Below are 21699 nucleotides of genomic sequence, written 5' to 3' on the forward strand. Positions count from 1 at the left end.
ACTCTGCTTCACTCAGCCTGGAGTCAGAACATTTCATAGGCATTCACTTTAGCTTGGTATCACCCCTGGCTTCACAGGGGGAGTAGATGTTAAATCATCATCATCAGACCCTTTTTTCCCATTTTTATTTCTACATGGACTTGGGGTATCGTGTTAATTGTTGCCAACTCTCTTGATTCAGTGTCACACTCCTGCCTTCAACACTCATGCCTAACTGTTGCAGATCTTTCACACAATCCATCCACCTCTTTGCTGGACATCCTTGCTTCCTCTTACCTTCTTCCTGTCTGTCCCAAATCTTCCTCACCAGATTGTCTTCTGCTTTTCTGCACGTGTACAAACCACCATAATCTGTTCTTTTTGATCTTTTTTGCAATTGGAGCTACTTTGGCTTCTGCTCTTATGTCCTTATTTCCTCATTTGTCCCACAGTGTGCATCCTACCATTCTCAAGCACTTCATTTCCATCACCTCTAGCTTCTTCAACAATTCTACCCTTACTGCTCAGGTTTTTATACCGTACACTAGTACTGGTCGCACCACTGTCTTGTACATTTTACTTTTCAGCTTCTTTGGCATTCTTCTGTTCTAGATTACACCTGACACTCTATGCCAGTTGGCTGCAGCCCCTCTGATTCTATCTTTGACCTCTTCATTCAGACTTCCCTTCTCCTCAACCACCCCTCCCAGATAATTGAAGCTGTTTTACCTGTTCCACTGTCTTCCCTTCTGTCTGTATTCTCAAATTCTTCCAATTTCCCCAATTTGCTGCCATTATCACCATCTTATCTGTGCCTAGTTTCATCTCATGTGCATTTCAGTTTTGCATTCCAGTCTCCTATCCTTTGCTGAAGTTCTTGTTCAGAGTTTGCCTGTAATGCCATATCATATTCATACAGCAACTTTGTTGATCCGTCCCCTCCGACTTGTGTGCTAATGTAGTCCATCACCAGTATGAACAGCAGTGGGCTCAGAGCTGAACCCTGGTGTACACACTCCCACTAGGAAACCTGTCTGTGAGGCTGAACAGTGTTTGTACTTGAGTCATTGGGTCTTTGTACGTAGCCTGCACTAATTCCACCAATGTTTCTGGGACTTCAAACCACCGCAGTACTGCCCAGATGAGCTTTCTTGGGACCTTGTCATATGCTTTTTCCAAGTCTAGGAATGCCCATTTGGACTCTATCCTTATCTCTAGCTTCTTCTCAAGTGTCTGTCTCACTGCAAACATCGGGTCAGTTGTACTGCATCCTGATATGAATCCGAACTGCTCATCTCCCATCTTACATTCTGCTACTCTCTGCATCCGTTTATCAATCACCCTATCCAGAACTTTCATACAGTGTGATAGGAGTCTGATGCCTCTGTACTGTCCACAGTTGTGGATGTCCCCTTTGTTCTTGTACACTGGCACAGGCATGCTTATTCTCCAGTCATCTGGGATACTCCTTTCTCTCCACACTGCTATGAGTACCCTCAGGAGCCATTTCTCCCCTATCTCACCCAGCATCTTTATCATATCTGCTGTGACCTCATCTGAGCCTGCTGCTTTCCTTGACTTCATTTTTCTTAATGCTGTTCTTACTACTTCTAGGGTGGGCTCCTCCTCTTCTCTCATTGTCGGCTGTTTTTGGGGCAGTACAGCTTCTGTGGGGTTCTCTTCATTCAGAAGCTGCTGGAAATGCTCCTTACATCTGCCTTTGATGTCCTGTGGACTGGTGAGTAGGTTGTTGCTGGCATCCCTCATGAAGGGTGTCTGGCTGTCTTCTTTATCTTTCTGTCTTTTCCTTGCAACCTGATTGTTTCTTTGTGCCATTTACTGAGTCACTTTCCAGAAGTTGGTAGAATGCCTCCGATGCCCTATTCTTTGCTGTTGCAACTTCTTTCTTAGCCAATCAGTAGTCCTTCCTAGCCTGGTCGATCTTTTCTATCTCACTTCTTCCTGCACTCCTTTCTTTTGACGACTTCCTGGACTTCTGCATTCCACCACTAGCCATCTGACTCGGCCACCATGCTGTTTTTAAGCACTACCATTCTTGTTCACATCCACTTATTGCTGATTGTGGCAACCAGTGGTTTATTCTGTGAGCTGACTGTTTCACTGGGGATGACTTTGCAATCATGGATTCTACCCCAGAGCCTTTTCCTTACTAAGAGGAAGTCTACCTGAGTTGCATGTTGGCTATTCTTGGCTACTACCAAGCCATTTTCCAGACAGAAGTGTAGAATGGCCTCTCGTCCTTTATTCCTGTCGCCCCACCCATGTGGACCCAGGCAGTCCTCGTATCCTGTTCTGTCTGTCCCGACATGAGCATTCAAGTCAGCCGTTATCAGCACCAATTCACGTCCTGCTTTATCTAGTAGGTCCTGAAACTGCTGTCCTAATGCACTCTTATCCTCACTGTCATAACCCTACTGTGGGGCATATGCAGAGATTTTGAATATCCCTCACTGCCTTCTGAAGCCTGTCTCTCCTACACCATTTCTAGCCTGTCCTCTTCCTGAGTAGTAGAGTCTGCATCCCAAGCCAAGTGCCTTTCCTGCACTGCCCTTCCATCTTGTCTCTTGGATACACAGGATGTCCATCCTCCTCCGTATCACCATGTCATCCACTTCCAAGCTGCGTCCTGTCAGTGAACCTACATTAAGCGTAGGAATTCTTAGTTCATGTTTGGCAGGTTGGTTGGTTTTATGAACAACTTATGCTCAACAGAGCTATCCCAGGTAACCCAAGCTGGACAATTAGACACCGGCTAGCCAGTAGCTTATTGACCCAGGGCTGCTCGACTTTATGGTGGGCACACCCTGGCCAATAAGCACATGTACCCCTCCCCTCCCACTGTTAGCATGGGTCCCTGGCAGAAGTCAGAGTAGGCCAGGTCCGCAATCCACTTATCACCAATAACCACCCATGCCCATTTTGGCGACATTAGTCAACATGACCGAATCACCTAGAATCATAATTTACACCATCAAGTGGCTAGCCGTGCCACAGCATACAGTCTGTGATCTCTGTTCTCCTGTCTTGAGGAAACTGCACACCACAGTAGATAGATGCCCAAAGCGATTGATCTGTACAACTCTTCCCCCTGTAGGGTACCATGTAGAGTCTGTGCTGCTGTCCACAGCTCCATTCATTGGTGAGTTTGAGATGGAAATACTCAGCATGTTTTTCGGAGGTGGGAGGAACCCTATGGAGAGACAGAGAGAACATGCAAACTACAAACAGGCATCGGTCGGAGGTCAGGATTGAACATTGTACCTTGTGCATAGGAGGTGAAGACCTTAACCCTTATGCCAACTGGTCTCTTAGTGTATCTCGGTGTTAAGTAAATTTATTAATTAATTTTATATTAATTGTATTGCTTTTGTTACTTTTGTGTATTAAAAAAAATTATATATTTTTCTTGTTAATTTATTATAAATATGTATATGCAAAGGTCTTTTCATGTTGAATACTTGTAATAACTTTTATTTTTATAATAATTCTTTATTAAATAAAGACCCTCTACTCTTTTTGATAAGTTCCATGGAATGTTTTACATCCACCTGAACTATCACCAGCTCAGGCAGATGGGATCTTGCTTTGTTTCATTCAAAGGATGGCACACAAAGGAGTGCAGCACTCCCAATATTGCACTGTAGTGATAGTAATGAAAAATGAATCCAGTCACCTGAGGTGGGGAATAGAGCCCACAGCCTTCTGCTTTTCTTCTTTTTCTTGTGATGAAATGCCAGCTTAGTGAATACATATCCTGAACATTAGTTTCACCCTGCTTCCTGATCAGAGGTCACAGATTGCCCCCAGTGGCAACTGAGTTAGTTTTCAGGTTGTAGCACTAAAAGTCCTTTGAAGCATTGCATTTGGTATCTATATATGAAGCCATGTTTCATTTGTCCCCGTGACAGTTTTGGTAGGAGTTTCAGGGGCACTACAGTAACCTACCCAAATACAAAGCACATTCAAGGCTGCCATTCTACCCCGAAGGATTTCAGTGCATCTCAGTCCTGATTTACATGACGGCACATTACCTTAGAATGAGCATGGAGTTTCATGTAGTCCTACATGCAGTAGCAAGTGTTGCACTCTGGTTATTTTTTTACTTCTCATGTTGTGACAACTTAGTGCATGAGTATGCATATATTCTGGACTTTAGTTTTACCCTGCCTCCTCATTAGAGGTGGTGTACCCCTTCCCCCTGTGAAACTTTGGTGTAATGGCAGACTGAGCTACCAAACATCCTTTAAAATCACTATATTTGTTACCTGTGAGTGAGGCCATATATCAGTTCCCTTATAACTGTTTGAATTGTAAGTTTCAGGGAATTGTAATAAGATACTTTGGTAAAAAAAAAAACTCACTCAAGGTTGCCATTGTACCCTCAAGGATTTCACAGCATCTCCGTTTTGATTTGCAGAGCAGCATATTGTCTTTTTCAGTATGTAGAGATGAGGCCTCACCTTGTACACAGTAATGGCTTTGTCTGGTGAAATAAGTAAGTTACCATTGCATTAGAAGTAAAAAAAATAAATAAATAAAAAATCTTGATGTGCATATCTTTGGGTATTAGTTTCTCCCTGCTTCCTGATCAGAGGTATATAGTCAGGCTGTGACACCAAACATTCTCTGAAACTTGACGTTTGATACCTGTGTGTGAGGCCATATGGCATGTCTGTTGTCACGGTTCATACTTAGCAATTTATAATTAAACACTGTAGTACAAATATATCCAGTATTGCCATTTTACCTGCAAGGATTTCAGTGCATCTCAGTCCAAATTTACATATATTGTATTCTTTAGTATCAGTACTGTAGGCACTACTGTATATATATTAACAAATGTCTTGTCTGCTGAAATATATATGATTTGTAATAGTGCATATGTGTTCTGGACATGACTTTCTTCTGTTTTCTGATCAGAGGTTACATACCCTCCCAGTGGAAACAAAACCTAAAATGTCAAGACTGTGTGAAAATCCTACAAATCCCTGCATTTGTTACCTGTGTATAAGAGGGTATTTTCCAACTCCTCTTTGAGAGTTGGTTATTTGTGAATTATGGTATGATACTTTGGTAAAGACTCTACATAAGACATCAGCTCTGTCCTCGTGGATTTAAATGCGTCTGCTTGCTAAGTTTGATCCCACCACTTTGCCTGCTTCATCATGAAACTTAACCATGGCATGCTACTGCTGAAGAAATGAATATGACTTTTTGCTTCTCATACCACACAATAAAGACATTCTGGATATGGGCTGTATTCCACCACCTTGCTCAGAAATCATATACTCACAGTTAATGTGCAGCCAAATATTATGTGACTTGGTAATGTGGTATTTTTTGAATTACCACGTAGGCCTGTTGACAAAGACTGAGCTGAGTTACGTCTTCAAGACACTTTCTCATTTTGTAGTAACATTGTTTGGGAAATGTTTCCATTGACTGAAGTTATAATGTTCTTTTATGTGAACCAAACATTTGCACAGTGATTTTCTGAGTGCTAGCTAAGAATTCCCAGTAATACTTTCCCTTATCTCCTGTGTTAACCTTTAAAATGCTGGAAGACATCACATTCATGTACTGATAAATAGTGGCTTCAGCTGTTTTGCTGCAAAACTTCTTCAGCAGTTCAGTCCATCTTCAGTAATGTTTGCCATTTTGTTATCCTCTCCGTATCTCATGAACACTACTGTATCACACTTAAAAAGCTAGATGGCTGGCTGTCAAATAAAGATGTGACCAGCTACTTGGATATCAACTTTTAAAACTCCTAAATGACCACTGCTCTCTCCTTTAGCCTCAAACCTGCTAAGACGACATTCTTTCAACCACCAGATCTAACCTACACAGTACTGACCTCTGTTTCCCTGTTCTAGGTTTTAAACTCCTGAGAATTTCTCCCATACCACCTTGAAAGACAGTACCTCATACCAAACATTTAGGTCACAGCTGAAACCATTCAAAAACAAAGTGCATGTGCCTTAGTACAGGTCATGTTCATAGATGTTTACTAGGTTAACAACCACAAGGGCCTTTTTAAGCCTAGCTATGCATCCCAAATCTCTGACAAGTTCTGGTACCCTTAATAAGTATAAGCAGGGGCTTGGGAGATAAAACATTTACAAGCAGGGGCCTGGGAGATGAACCAATTGCAGGTTACCTCTGTTCATTAGAGACATAAGTGCCAAACCAGTGATGAATTTCCTTGTGCTTATCCAGTTGTCCAAGTCGCACGTGAATTGAGTTGGGGAGGAACTCTGCTTCACATGGATGGGGAGCCTGTTTCAGAGACAGGGTAGTCTCGGGGATACATACATGTCTCTCTAGCAAGTCCTATCTGTATCACAGACAAGGTTTAAGTCTTTAGAACTGGCAATTCTGGTGCTGTTTGTTTTGTGGATATGCAATAGGTCCATCAGATTAGGGTCTAAGAATGTTCTGTATGTCAGGCATAGATCTCCCCTCAACAGCGTATAGGAGACTCAACATGGGTCTCAAACCCATGACCCTGAGACCGAGTCGTATGCTGTACTGACTGAGCCAGCCTTCACTCACTCTTCGCTCCTTTCTTTTTTCCCTTGTTTCCCTCTTCATTTTCATCCTTTTGTCCTGTATTGCTTTGCATCTTTTTAGCTCCTATTGATATCATGGTTCACGTACTGTTGTACCTACTCCCACTGGCAGTGTTTGTAAATATTTTTTCAGTCTTTTTCCATTATAATCATTTATCTTCACTGAATTATGATTTGCTTGACTTTGTGACAAATGTTTCCTACTTTATTTTTGGGCTAAGACTGAGTTGACTAGTTGTGATTAATGTCCTCCCCAGTTAACAAATTCTATTAAATAAGATATTTTGATTTAATACACATTCACCCTGTGGGAAACAAAAAAATGTGCACATTTGTTGTGAACTGAATCAAACAGATGTTTGCATTATGGAGGGTGTGAAAGTATTAAACCAACAATTTGAAAGCCAAAACATGGGTTATGCCTTCACTATGTTTCTAAAATACAATAGTTTCAGCTTACGTTTGGCAAATGCTATCCCAATGCAATGTGCCTTTGAGGGATTATACCAGCTTTGACTAGAAGACACAGAAATGTGATGGCAACAGTAATGTACTTCAGGTTGTTGCTGTCATGTCATGTGTACTGCCTCCCTTTGAGCCATATTTGTGATCATTGACCAATGATCGTACACTTCTGATGTCTCGTTATGAAGTAAGTGAGACAGTGGTTAACAGTAATGTATTTTAGCTCATTGTGTGAAGCATGCCCCCTGAGAAGCCTTGTCAGTGATCTTTCACCAGTGATCACTTAGCTTTGTGCTTTACAGACGCAGTTTACCTCCTCCTCCCTTTCCCAAATGATGACCATGTTCTTTATATATTTCTAATGTCTGATTGTGATGAATGTGAAAGAAATTATAGTTAGAATAATGTACTTCAAATTGCTGCCGTCAGAAGCACTCAAACACCCTTCCTCAACAAACCAAGATGGCAATCTTGTAATTGTCCTTTGGTTTCACATATAGCCTGTCCCTCCAAAAAATAAATACTTTGTATGTGCTTTTCTGATGTCTGATTGTGAAGTAGGTGAAGACATAGTGACCGCAACAATATTGTTTCAGCTTATTGCTCATAGACACACACTGCTCTTTGCAACAAGCAATTTTAGCCATCATGCAACTGCCCTATACATTCATCCACAATCTGCCTCCCTAACCTCCACAAGTCAACCACCTTCTCCGAATACCACTGATGTTAGATTGTGATTAATATGAACGAAGGAATGGCCACAACAACGTATTTCACTTTGTTGCTTTCACACACGCATCTAGTGCCCCCCCATTTTTTTACTTGGTCATGTAACTGCCCTTTATGATTACACATGTACTGCCCGCAAAACAGCAATTTTTTGTAATCTCCGCACGTGTAATGAAAGTAATAATGTGAAGTTGTTCTATCTCGTTCATTCTTACTAATGGGTTCGGAGCTGAACCTCTGCTACTACTCAGCCGACTGCAAAAGCTTGAGGTCTTCAACCAGCTCGAGGCCAACTCCCTATCCCAAGATGCATCTTGATCTTCCCTCAGATCTCGTTTGCTGCTGCAACTTGATCGGACGTTCACCAGCTCTGGCCAGTGAAATTTATGTTTTTTCTATCTTAAAGACTTGTCTTAAAAGCTTAGCTTAGATATTTAGATAAATAGTTAAATATTTACTTTTTCAAAGTTAGATACTTTAAATAAGTAGTTTTAAATAACTGTGTTGTTTTAGGCCATTAGTCTCTCTGTCTGTTGTTATTCATAGTGTGGGTTCTGAGTTAGAGCCCTTTTTTTTTTTCTTACAGGGCAAGTATTTGATATTTAGATAGTAAGAGTTTGTGTGCTGTTGATGTGTGTGTATAAATATATATATATATATATATATATATATATATATATATATATATATATATATATATATATATATATATATATATATATATTCTACATTTGGATAATTAGAATTCTCATTATTAAGACTTAGTGTCGATATATTCTTCTCATAGCTTACAGACTCTTATATTTCTGAATGTGTCTTTCATATACATATTAAATATTTTTTCCTCTGTTGATTACTGTTAGGATGTCTCATCAGGAGAAAGAAAAATCCAAGTCTGGGGTTAAAAAATGCCCAAGATGTGGACAAAAGATGTCCATCACTGATGGACATATACTGACTGTGTCTATTGTTTAGGTGAGGTGCACCTACAAGAAAGCAGTTCTATATGCCACTCTTTTAGTGCTAAAGTGTTGCATGAGAAGAAGGGGAAACTCATGGATAGAGGTTTTTTGAAATCCTCCTTCCAAGAGTCACTGGATAAGACTGACAAACTCTCGAAGACGTCTTCGGAACTGAGAAAAAGTCCATAGACTCCAAAAACTGGGTCATGTAAAGCTTCAACATTGGCTCCACAGCCAAAGGAGCCGACTGTTGTTTTGGTTAGGAGCCGGTCCCCAACTTTGGAGCCAGTATCTCCTACATTGAAATCCCCCATCTTGCAATTGGTGGCTTCATCCACACTTTCTTCTCTGGCCTCGAGTAGACTTTCTGGTTTGGATGTGGACCGTGTGGTGAAGAGGATTTTACAGATACCGGTGCTTGCAAAAATTTTATCACCACTGACCTCTGGGACTTCGGAGCCAACACAAGTTCTCCCACCATCTTCTGCTCCTCCTCCGATCTGCTTCGAAGTTTTGGAGCTGGAGTGCTCGGAACTGATGATCATGGAGCCCTGGGGCCAACACCTACCTTAGGTTTATCGGCCCTGACTGCCCTGATATCTTCGGTGCCGGCCAAGGGATCTCGGGAGCAGTTGCTCGCTGGTAGAGTCTGGGGAGGATAGTCGAACGACTTGTTGGTTCCGACTTTGCCTGTCGGGGCCTCGGCTTAAGTGAGCTCGGCTCTGACCTCGGGCTAGGAGCCCTCTGTCCTGGTGCCGGTAGAGTCCCTTGAATCCTCGGATCCAGGGTATTCCTCATGTCAGGGCCAAGGGGCCTTCAGGACAGCATTGTCCACACCGACAACCACTCCATCAGTACCAGCAGCTCTCTCCCTTAAAGCACCGGTGTCTACCTCTACAACACACGCTCCATTAAAGTGTTGAGATCCTAAGCCTCAGGATGCCCCATTGGGTGAACCATGCTCTTTCGAGACCCCTCCAGAAGCTCCCACTGAAGAGGTTTCCAGGAAGAGACTTTGCAAGAGGAAGCATCTGGACTCCCCACAGGAATCAGTCACTTCGGATAATGACTTAGATGAGTCAGAAGGGTCCCCATGGTCCCCCTCAGAGAATATCTCATTCACAGATAGCCTAGAAATTCTTAAACAGAGGGGTGGCTGGAAATCCCTTAACCCTACTGATGATAAGTCAGTTCTTCTGAAGGCTTTTGGGTCTCAACCCTCCACCTCTTGGGTGTCTCCACCCTTCGATGAGTTAATTGAGTTACTCTCTTGGAGGGCATGGGAGTCCCCTGATACCACGGAGCCTGTTACGAGGCGGCCTAATAAATTTATAACTTGCCCTCAAGACAAATGCTTTCTCTCTAAATGAGTGCCCTTTGATTCTATGGTGATGGGAGTGGCTACTAAGAAGGAACTATCAGGAACTTTTACGTCTGTTTATCCTCCCAGTAGAAAGTCCAGGATCATGGACAGGTACGGGAAGCGTATGTTTAGTTCAGCGCCTTTTGTCCTTCGATCGCTGAACTATCTCACACATTTTACTAGGTTACAAAGGGATTTCCTGAAGGAACTGGGAGATACCCTGCAGGGTTCAGTAGCTGCGGAGGTTTCTGACAAAGTAACTCTCGAGCTCTCTCCTCTTAATTCTATTGTGAACTCTTCCATGGGTCTGGTGTCATATGCAGCTGATGGAACGAGCAAAGCAGCGGGTACAGGAGTTGCCCTTAGGAGACATTCCTGGATGCGCCTATGTTCCTTTACAGAACCCTTTAATTCTTCCTTTAATAACACCCCTTTTGACAGCGTGTCCCTTTTTGGACCAAAAGTAAGGGAAACACTTAACAGGAGTGAGAAAGACGGTCTGCCATCGGAGTACATTTTTCGATCCTGAGTAATCCCTACCCCAAAGGGGGGATGGAAAGATGTGGTTCCGTAAATCATAAGGATCTTTCCAGGACACTCGTGGTGAACCCCCCTCTAGATGCAAAGGAGGGGGAAATAATGGAAGACACCATCCATGCAGCAGAGGGGGTCCACAGAATCTGGTGACAGAGATCAGTTCTTTGGGAAGCCCTATCAGCGCTCCTGAGAGGAGGCCGACTGTCCATCTCTGGAGGCAGTTGGGAGATGCCTTTCCTTGTACCCAGACGCCTGGCTAAAAATAACAAAAGACAGCTGGGTACAAAGTATCCTATCCAGAGGATACTCAATCCCTTTTGTCACATCGCCTCCTCTTGTGAAAAAAATCCCAGACGTTCCACCCAGTCACAGGGAACAAGCAGCCATAGAGGTCCAAAGGTTGCAGGAAAAAAGTCATCCAACCAGTCCCAGCAGACCAGAGAGGATCCGGAATGTACTCAAGGTTCTTTTTAGTTCCAAAGAAAACAGGGGACTGGAGACCTATTCTGGACCTCAGCAGACGAAACAAGTCGGTAGAAAAGACAAAGTTTTGGATGGTCACGCTACAGTCAATACTCCCCTTTCCGGGGTAAGACAATTGGATGTGCTCGATAGATCTCCAGGATGCGTACTATCACATAAAAATGGACAGGCCATCCAGGGATCATCTTTGCTTCCCACTGGGAGCCAGTCATTATCAATTTCGCTCCCTGCCCTTTGGTCTCACTACAGCTCCCAGAGTGTTCACCAAATGCATGGAAGTCATCCCGGCTCACCTGAGACATTTGAGATTCCAGGTGTTTCCATACCTAGACGACTGGCTCCTCACTACCACCACCAGGCATCAACTCATACATGCAAGGGACACAACTTTAAATCTCTGCAATCAGTTGGGGATTACCATAAACTCAGAAAAATCTGCCTTATCGCTATTGCAACAGACCGTTTTTATAGGAGCAGAACTAAATACAGTCACAATGACCTTAAGCCTTCCTCCAGAAAGAGTTTGTCTTTTATGAAAATAAATCCTAGACCTGCTTCCAAAGACAAAAGTCCCATTGTCAGTGGTACTCAAATTGCTAGGAACAATAGCAGCAGCGATCATAGCCATTCCTCTGGGTCAGATGCACATCCGAGTACTGCAATGGCTCCTGTTCTCTTAATGGTCCTTTCAGGGAGCTCCCAGTGTCACACCAAATCATAATAATGAATATGTGTAAGAAGGATCTTCAGTGGTGGCTGACATCCCAATAAGTAACTCTAGGCCATCCATTTGTTCTACACACTCCTATAGCCACGGTGACCCCGGACGCTTCCTTGATAGGGTGGGGGGGTATTATCAGGGAAGAACAGCCCAAGGCACGTGGAAGAAGCATGAGGCTCATCTGCATGTAAATGTCCTGCAGATGAGAGGTACTCCTTGCGTTGCAGTCCTTTCAGGACTCTATCCCTCTGGGAACAATTGCAGTTCAGACAGAAAATATGTCAAGTGGTCTGGTACATAAACAAGGAGGAACCAAATCTTATCCCCTGTATCAAGAGGCCCTGAGAGTATGGCAGTGGGCAGCTTCCACCCATCGCTTTCTGATAGGAATGCACATCCCGGGGAAATCCATTGTGATAGCAGACAAGCTAAGTAGGGCAATTCTCTTGCCTCACAAGTGATCCCTAAAGAATCAAGTAGTGGAAAACATCTTCCATAGGTGGGGCCAGCCTTGCTGCAATCTCTTTGCAACCCCAATGAACACTAAATGCAGCAGCTACTTCACCCTAATCCCCCCTCCGGGGATGCCCTAAGCGATGCATTGGTGCAAAATTGGCCCCTGGGTCTCCTTTATGCCTTCCCCCCATTTCCCTCTAATACCCAAAGTATTATAGAAAGCAAAGACTCTGGGAAGGACCATTTTCTTAATAGCTCCTTACTGGCCTCGTCAGATTTGGTTTCCCTTCCTTCAGCCTCATCGTTTGGAAGAGCCTTGGATCCTGGACCCGGTTCCAGATCTTCTGACCCATTCATTGGGGGCTCTTCATCCTTCTCTCCACTACCTCAAACTGACAGCTTGGTTGCTCCAATTCTAAACATAGCCAGGATTCACAACCTCTCAGCCGAGGCTCAACATATTTTACCATCCTCTCATAAATCATCTACCAGAAAATTATATCTTAGCAAATGGAAGAGATTTTCTATATGGGCATCTCAGAATGATATTGATCCATACCTAGCTTCAATTTAATCTATTCAGGAGTTTCTGACTAAATTTTTCAGTGAAGGAGCTGCTGCAGGTACCATTAGAGTCCAAATTAGCAGCAATCTCAAATTTTCATCTTGGTGTCCAAGGTTCTAATGTCATGTCACACCAACTCTCTAAAGCCTTTCTCAAGGGTACTGTTCACTTGAGACCACCCGTCAAAACTCCAGCCATGCCATGGAATATAAATTTTGTTTTTTCCTGAATTATATTGCCTCCTTTCGAACCAGCTTCATCCTGTGATTTGAAATATCTCTCATGGAAGACCATATTTTTAATAGCTATCACTTCAGCTTGGAGGATTTCTGAGTTACAGGCCTTGACCTCCTTATCTGATTTTCCGTAATGACAGAGTCTCGCAAAGAACTAATCCATCAATTTTACCCAGAGTTTGTTCAGACACAAATCTCAACCAATCTGTTGAATTGCCCATTTTCTTCCCTAAATACACAAATAAGATGGAACACATGCTGCACAAACTTGATGTTCATAGGCAATTCCGATTTTGTTTCGACAGGACCAAACAATTCAGGAAAACAGAACAGCTCTTTGTCGGAATCAAAAAAAGATGCTCCAATAACAAAAATCACCTTGTCAAAATGGTTATCAGATTGTATTTCTTTCACTTGGAGTTCTGTGAATGCTCCATTACAACAAAAAATAAAGGCCCACTTTACTAGAGCTGTATCTACCTCATCAGCCTTCTCTGCTAAGTTACCATTAGATACTATTTGTGCAGCAGCTACCTGGTCGAGGCCTCATACCTTCATCACTCTTTACAAAGTAGACAAGGCCTCCAGGGACAAGGCTTCCTTTGGTTCCACTGTTCTGAAGAACATTCTCCCGTGAGCCACCCGAGAAAGTTGGTGCTTGGGACGCTACCCATCAGTAAGAATGAACGGCAAGATAGACCAACTTCACATAAAGAAGTTGTGTACTCACCATAACGTTCCATGTGAGTTGTTCATCTCGCCTTCATTCTTACGTCCCACCCTCCAACCCCCATCCAGTCTACTTGAGGTCCAAGACCTCTCTTATTCATGGTGTATTGTCTGTTATCCAGTTCTTAGAGTGGCATATTAATAGTCATAGGTAGCCAGTTGGCAGCAAACAAGATCTGAGGGATGATCAAGCTGCATCTTGGGATAGGGAGTTGGCCTCGAGCTGGTTGAGGACCTCGAGCTTTTGCACTCGGCTGAATCAGAGCAGAGGTTTGGCTCCGAACCCATCAGTAAGAATGAAGGCGAGATGAACAACTCACATGGGACGTTATGTTGAGTACATAACTTATTTTTTTACTGCTTGCTGCTGTCATGTACAACCACCACCAAGTGCAGTCATTGAAATAAATATCCAAAAATGAATGCATTGCTGCTGTGGACAGTATATGCTGTTGCCAGTGCCCACAGATATATCTGGTGTCCTGCTTGTGTTTTATTATAAATAAGATACTTGCAAGAGAAAAAAACATCTGTAAAGATAGTATAGTCTGCCGTTTTTGACTTCTTCAGTTAAATGACTGGAAATTGCCAGGTAAGCAGTGTGACTGGTTACTTAGAACAAATCTCAAGTGCTAACCTTACATAGTAACAAGACTTGAACTGGCTAGCCATGTCCTGTTGCTATTTGAGAAAGTAGTAAGATGTTATGTCAGTAAGTTGCATGACTTCTTACTTCTGAGTAATTATTTCTGTAGTGCAGATGATGTACAGTCAGAGTAATTACCCTGCAAGCATCTTGACAATAGGATTTTTTTTTATTTTAAAATGTGATTCCTGACAGTTTAAAATAAATATATGCTAAAACTAAATTATCTTGCGACCCATATTTCTGCTCTTTTCATATGGTTGCAAGATAACATCTTTAATGGGTTATAAATAAATGTAAATATAATAAATTGCAAGAACTAAAACAGTTTCTCTGCGTGGCTGTAAGTAGACCCTGATTTTCCTTGTATGGTTGTAAGTAACACTTTTAAAGAAATTGAGTAAACCTAGATATAGTTAATTTTCTGCTAGAGCCCTCTCCTTGAAGATCTACTATTACAGGGAATGTCTCACACAACTCTGTTTTTAAGGCCCATTGTTTTGTTGAACTTAATTCATATTTCCTCTTTGCCTGTTTTTATAGATGATATAATGAGGAAACTGTAAGCAAGTATGCACATGTACTGTATAGAAGCATGACCGTAACTAATTTCTTCCCTTAAATTAGCAAGGAGTGCTAGTTGAAGCAATGTTGCTCTTGATTGTAACCGTGTAACTTAGGCAGCTGAGTGTTCATTTTTCCTTTTTGGAGGTGAATGAGTTTCATTCCTGAACTCACACCGTCTGCAGCATTTGCGTCAGAGCTGCTATGTTCAGATAAAATACTGGTTATAACAACTCACATTTGCTTTAATTAGGCTTTCACTCTTTTATTGGCTAGCTTGGTAATATGCCTTTGTTTAATTCACTGCTGTTTTCTTTTTCTTTCTTTTTTTTTTTTAAGATATACCAGTACATCCAAAGTCGGTTTTACCGATCTCCAGAAGTACTGCTGGGAATGCCTTATGACCTTGCTATTGATATGTGGTCACTTGGGTGCATTTTAGTAGAAATGCATACAGGTGAGCCATTGTTCAGTGGTGCAAATGAGGTAAGCAGAAATATTTTAATAATCTGAAGATTCTGGTTACTTTTTGTGTATATTTTCACAAGTACTGTGATCTTTTCTACAGCATGCAGTTTCATTGAAGTTCTTTTAAACTTCTGAGAAATACCTGCATCTATATTTGTCATACTGTTATTTTTGTGTGTGTGTGTGTGTGTGTGTGTGTGTGTGTGTGTGTGTGTGTGTGTGTGTGTGTGTGTGTGTGTGTGTGTGTGTGTGTGTCTGTGTCTGTGTCTGTATATGTGCATGTATGTGTATGTATGTATATGTGTACATATATGAGTCTACTTTGAACTGTTTAAATGGAGATCACCGTACAGCATGGAATGGTATATTTACTGTTTTCCTCACTGTAGTGCAATCTCGGAGTTGGTATATTTAATTAGCAGGGGGTGCAGGGGAGCTTGCACCCTGCAAAACCGTTTAAAAAAATTTTTTTTTTCTTTTTTATTTACATTTCAAAGTTGCAAAAGTTTAATCTTATGGTCTTGACCGTAAGAAATTTGAAGTTTTGAAACTTCAGAATTTAGAAGTAGACCCATACACACACATGTATACACATACATATGCGTGTGTGTGTGTACTTATTGCAAACCTCAAAATCAAAAGAAATCTACGTTTATACACACACAGATAAATATGTGTGTGTGTGTGTGTGTGTGTGTGTGTGTGTGTGTGTGTGTGTGTGTGTGTGTGTGCAATATATATATATATATATATATATATATATATATATATACACACACACACACATATAAAAGATTTACTCTTACCTGGAAGAAGAAAATCAGAAGGCTTTACAGTTTACCCTGCCATTTTTCAAGCAATTGGATCTCTCCCTCAGCCGCTAAAGAGGCCCAGGGATCCAAACACTGGACACAGATTCCTTGGACATCTTGTTTGGGAGATGTGCATCCAGGGCATGTGGGATAATAGTATGAGAAAAACATAAATGTGAAAGAGATGAACTTGGAAACATACCTCTCAGTCTGGTAGTGCAAGTTTGGGGATTGGCCAGAGAGCCAGGACTGACCCCCAGGGTATCTTGCATACCATCACAGGAAAATGTTTCAGCTGATAGGCTGAACAGATCACAGTCAGACAGAGTGGATATTGAACAGAGATTTGTTCTTGGATCTGACCCACAGATGGAATATACCAGAAGTAGACCTGTTGGTTTTGCCAGAGAACAGATAAGTCACGACATTTTGCTTCAGGACTGCAGATCCAGGTACCTGGAAAGTAGATGCCTTTTCCATTTCATGGGCAGGTTAACTTTTCTGTGCTTTCCTTCCAGTACCCTGGATATTGCTGATGGTCAAGGTGGAGAGTCCAAAATTTTTCTCTTAGACCTGTTTTAATCCAGGCAACACCAGTTCCCCCTCCTGCTAGCAAAGGTAAAGCCAAAACTTTTACTTCAGTGAGTTGACTTATTGACACTTAGGAAAGGGTCCTTACTACTTAAACCCAAGCCTCAGAACTCTTCAGGCTGACAGCTGGGATGATTTAACAATCATACCATCTAGGCGCATGTTTGCAGAGAGCATGCTTAATTTAATGAGAGAGACTGCAAAACCTAACACTAGGAAGTCATAGCTAGTGAAATGGAAGACATTATAATCTTTTTGGTGCTTTGCTGGAGACCTGAACCCTTGGTCAGCTAGAGTATTGCTTGATGTCCTTCCTTAAGTCACTGTTGCAGTATTCCAAACTGTTGGGTTTTCTCGCCAGATAACCTGGTTGTCCGGCCGGGATGCCAAAGCCAAAACCTTCTGTAGAGCCATGCATCCGATGTATAATCTAAGCTCGTGGGCATAAGGGTACATAAGTGGATGTATGAGCATAAATCCTCAAACCGTCTCACTGCCAGTCTGAACATGGGTCTCACACCTGGTCACTCTATTCTACACATGGTCATTCGTATTGTTGACCTTCACTGGTTCAGATAAGTGCTGCATTGGGGGACATTCCTTTAGTTTTCTCATTTGAATTGCTGTTTGCTGTATTAGATGTTGCCAGGAGATGAAAGTGCGATTGCGTTAGGCAGATTCCCTACAAGAGTCTCGACCCCCGGTGCCTTGTCTGTTAAGGTACAGAGCTTGAATACAGAAATTGTATGATCTGTCAGTCCTTTATTCCAAAGACCTTAAGAACTTGACTTTTTCCTCTTAATTCATACTTGGAAGCTCTGTGCCTTAAGTATCTCACCGGAGTAAAAATAGCGGACCCTTCTGCCTCTGATGTCCTTCTCATTCAAAAGAAAAAAATTTAAGAGGCCTGATATCTTGACTGCCATTCAGACTCGGTCATACGTGCAGAGGTCTTGGAACCTGCAGTATGCTCAGTACCTGCTCAGACTTTGGAGGCTGGTATGGCATCTGATGCCCAGAACAACTGAGGCTACCAATAATTGTGAGGAGGAGGAACTCGGCTTAATTATTTCTGAAGGACTGAAAGGCATACCGCAGATCCTTGTTAAAGAGGGAATTCCCAGATCACTTGTGAGATTTTCAGAGGTCTGAGCCTCAGTGGTTAGTCAAATTGGATGTTGCACCTAGAAAAAAAAAACTAAAAACATTCCTTTCCCCACAGATGTCCAAAGAAAAAGGAGTGGTTGGATTTCTCACCGGATCTATTTAAGGTTATACTGGCACTCAGGCCACCAGGCTTTAAAGGGCTTGCTACTACAATTGTTTCTCCTTCCGTTCTACAAGAGAGACAGACACTTCTTTTGAAGATGAAGAGGATTAATCAAACTCAGATGAGCAGTCTTTAATCTATTCATCCCAAATTCATTCACCAGGTCATGTGGCCTCAGGTGATAACGAATCACTTTCTCCTGACTCCCTTGCTGAAGAAGCTTCTTTTGGGGAAGCTGTTAATATGATGAAGTATTTTGAATGGGAATCTGAACAGATTTCTGAAGCTCAACAGAGATAATAAAACCTCTTGGAAGCAGACACCCTTGTTTCTGCTCCTGCACCTCCTGTTTTGGAGGACTTCCTAAATGGCTTTGCATCCAGTTTCACCGCACCATACTCCCAGCACCTAAAAGGCCTGACAGAGATATTACAGGGTAATTGAGGACCTGAAATTTCTGTATAGAAACCCTGTTGCAGACTTCTGCGTTTTCCATATCAACAGCAAACTCTCTAAGTTAATGCCTGCTGCCAGCAGGGCAATGAACAAGTTGGGGAAAAAGATTAATACGTCTTCCACTCTAGCCTTTAGAATTCTGAATTATCAGACTGAAATGACTACATACTTATTTTCTATTCTCAGCAGTTTAAATAAAGCTGTCTTGAGGAATCTGCCAGTAAATAAAAAGCTTTTTATTTGGTGGCTCAAGCTTCCCAAGTAGCTAGGCACAGCATTAAATGCTGCTGTGATGTACTGGAAGCTTTTCATGGCATCTGCTACAGATTCTGTGATCAGGAGGTATGCACGGTTATGTTCATTCTCAACCCCTCCAGGAAGTATTAAGGGTAAACTCAGACTCCTTAAAACAAGGGCCTTTTGTTTGGTTCAGATGCTGCCAGTCTTTTCAAACAACTGCAAGAGCAAGGTAAGATTATGAAGGACTGTAGACAGATCTTTGTTACTTCTGTATGAAGATATCAAAGGGATTATTGTGCAAAACCCATCTTTGTCACTCGCAGGGAATCTAGGCCTTCCCAATAAAGCCAAGAAAATGTATGGGAAAAGATTCCAGAACAAACCTGACAGACTCTAGATTTGGGAGCCCTCCTTACCCAGACAGTTCCACTTGATTATCTTCTATCCCCCTCCCCATCCCTCAGTCCATCCCTTCCCTTTCCAGAAGGGTCACGTCATCCCTAAAAAAAGCTAGCTACTCAATCACTTCAGACAAATGGGTGTGTTCAATAGATTTTTTCACCTTCAACGACTTTCTCCTTGTTCCATTTTTCAAGATGATCCTGCAAACTCTGCTTCTGTTCATCCTTCCTCAGCCTTCCCGCTGCTGTTGAACCTAAAGTATGCCAGTCTCCATATTCCTATTCACCCTGCCTACAGGAAAATTGATCATTCTGCCTGCTCATCACACTTTCATTTATGTTCTTTGTCATTTGAACTCTTTACAGCCCCCGGAGTCTTCACAACACGAATGGCCAAAGTAATAATTTGCTGCAGGTCTCAAGGAATCCAGATGTTCCCTTATTTGGGCAACCTGTTAGTACAGGTTCCTACTCTGTAAGTACTTTTGACTCATCTCAAGTTCATGATCCTACTTAAGGCCCAGGGTTTCACAGTTGAACTGAAAAAATCAACAGTGAGACCAGCTCAAGACTTCATTTTTTATGATGTGCAAACTGGACACCAGACTCATGCATGCCTTTCTGCCACCAAAGTGCAAAGCCTAACCAGTTACTTCCTTTCTCTTCTCCTTCTTTAGTCCTGTACTGCAGTGGAAATTCACAGAACACTGGTATTCATGGCAACAACCAATCCCCATAGACTGCTTTGCTAGACTCCATATAAGGAAGATCCGGTGGTACCGGAAATCCACCTGATCCCAACATACTCATCCTCTGGACACACAAGTTCCTCTCTTCCTTGCCTACAGAAGGAAATTCTGTGGTGGATGTCACAGAATGGACACAGAAGTTCCTTTCTTCCTTGTCTAAAGAAGAAATACTGTGGTGGATGTCACAGAATAAAGCTAAACCAGAGTCTTCCCTTCAAACTGCTAACATTACAACAGGAGCTGCACTCAGATCGTTAGATGATCCATGGGGAGCATGGACAGACAGCCTGAAAATTCAGGGGCTGTGGCCTACATATAAGATCAGAACACATCAGTCTGAAGGAAATGAGGGCAGTAATACAGGTCCTTCAGATTTTCTCCCATGTTTGGAAACAAAGTCCATTAAGAGTGTTCACAGACAACACAATACAACTGTCATGTGGTGCATCAACAGTAACCACCAAACAAGACCTCCTGCACGAAAGCAGTTGCACGGCCCCAAAATCAAGGTACATCCAGAAAGACAATGAGCCAGCAAACTGTGACCTGAAAGAAATTTATTAATTAGAGCAGCATAAAAACAAGTAACCAGACCGGTTTCGGCTGGTAAGAAACATCAGTGTAATCATAAAAAAAATCAAATGCTACTGTTTAAATACATGCATCAAAAACCTTATTGGTTCATTTTAGAATTGCTCATTAAGACCAGGTGGAAATAATCCACCTAGCTTTACAATCCATTTTTTCTCTTTAGAGTCTAGAATGGAATGCCAACCTGTTTTGTTTAATTTGTTACCCTTTACCATGTCAATGATCATAAAAGTAAATTTGGCTGATTTATGTGACATACAGTGTTTATATAATGCATTGTTGGATTTTTTGTTCTTGATGTTACTTACATGCTCAGAGGTTCTCAGCCTGAGAGGACGAGATGTTTGGCCAATGTAGAAAGAACTGCAGGTGCATGTGGCTAAATATACAAGCCAGTTGCTGCTACAATTAGCAAAAATTTTATGTCCTACACCATGCCACAGTTTTTGCTTGTAAACTGTTTAGACTTAGATATTTTTTCACAGTTTATGTAATGGCCACATGGGAAACATCCAATCAAAGGTTCACCTGTCAAGGTGGTTTGTGTCAGTTGAGACCAGCTGTTGTCATGGGAATGTTTGTAATGGTTGAAACAGGATGCCAAGTTCTTCCCTTTACGAAATGAAAACAGACATCTATCCGGCAACATATTCGCTAACTCCTGATCACCCTGTAATATATTCCAATGTCTTTGTCCTCTATTGATTAGTATATCTGAGTTCCTTGCATATGTGGTCACAAATCTAATGGGTTGTGGATCATGTTTATCCCGTAATTTGTAAGTTAACAGATCCTCCCTGTTTAGTGTGTTTGCCCAGTTGCTGGCCTGCAGAACATGCCCCATATGATATCCCTTTGACCTGAATCTCTTGGTCAAATCCTGTCTGTGTTCTTGAAAAGTGGGTTCTTGAGAACAAATACGCCTCATTCGTATAAATTGTGATTTGGGGATATTCCTTGCTATGTGAGGAGGATGAAAGCTGGACGCATGGAGGACGGTGTTATATTCAGGATACTTCCTAAAAACCTGCGTACTTAAAGTATGATTAGGTAATCTATTGATCAACACATCAAGGAAGGTAATGGTATC

General features: G+C 42.0%; 1 protein-coding gene across 5 annotated transcripts in view; it reads left to right on the forward strand.

The window, feature by feature from the left end:
- Nucleotides 1-21699, forward strand: part of DYRK1A (dual specificity tyrosine phosphorylation regulated kinase 1A) — a 2602610-nt gene that overhangs the window by 2005105 nt on the left and 575806 nt on the right. For all 5 annotated transcript variants that reach the window (XM_044071432.1, XM_044071433.1, XM_044071434.1 and 2 more), the window contains one exon: nucleotides 15371-15517. In XM_044071432.1, the coding sequence (XP_043927367.1) occupies nucleotides 15371-15517 (147 nt within the window). The remainder of the gene's footprint in view (nucleotides 1-15370; nucleotides 15518-21699) is intronic.

Source organism: Protopterus annectens, chromosome 5.part0, assembly GCF_019279795.1.
Source record: "Protopterus annectens isolate FY-2018-M chromosome 5.part0, PAN1.0, whole genome shotgun sequence".
Classification (NCBI taxonomy): domain Eukaryota; kingdom Metazoa; phylum Chordata; order Ceratodontiformes; family Protopteridae; genus Protopterus; species Protopterus annectens.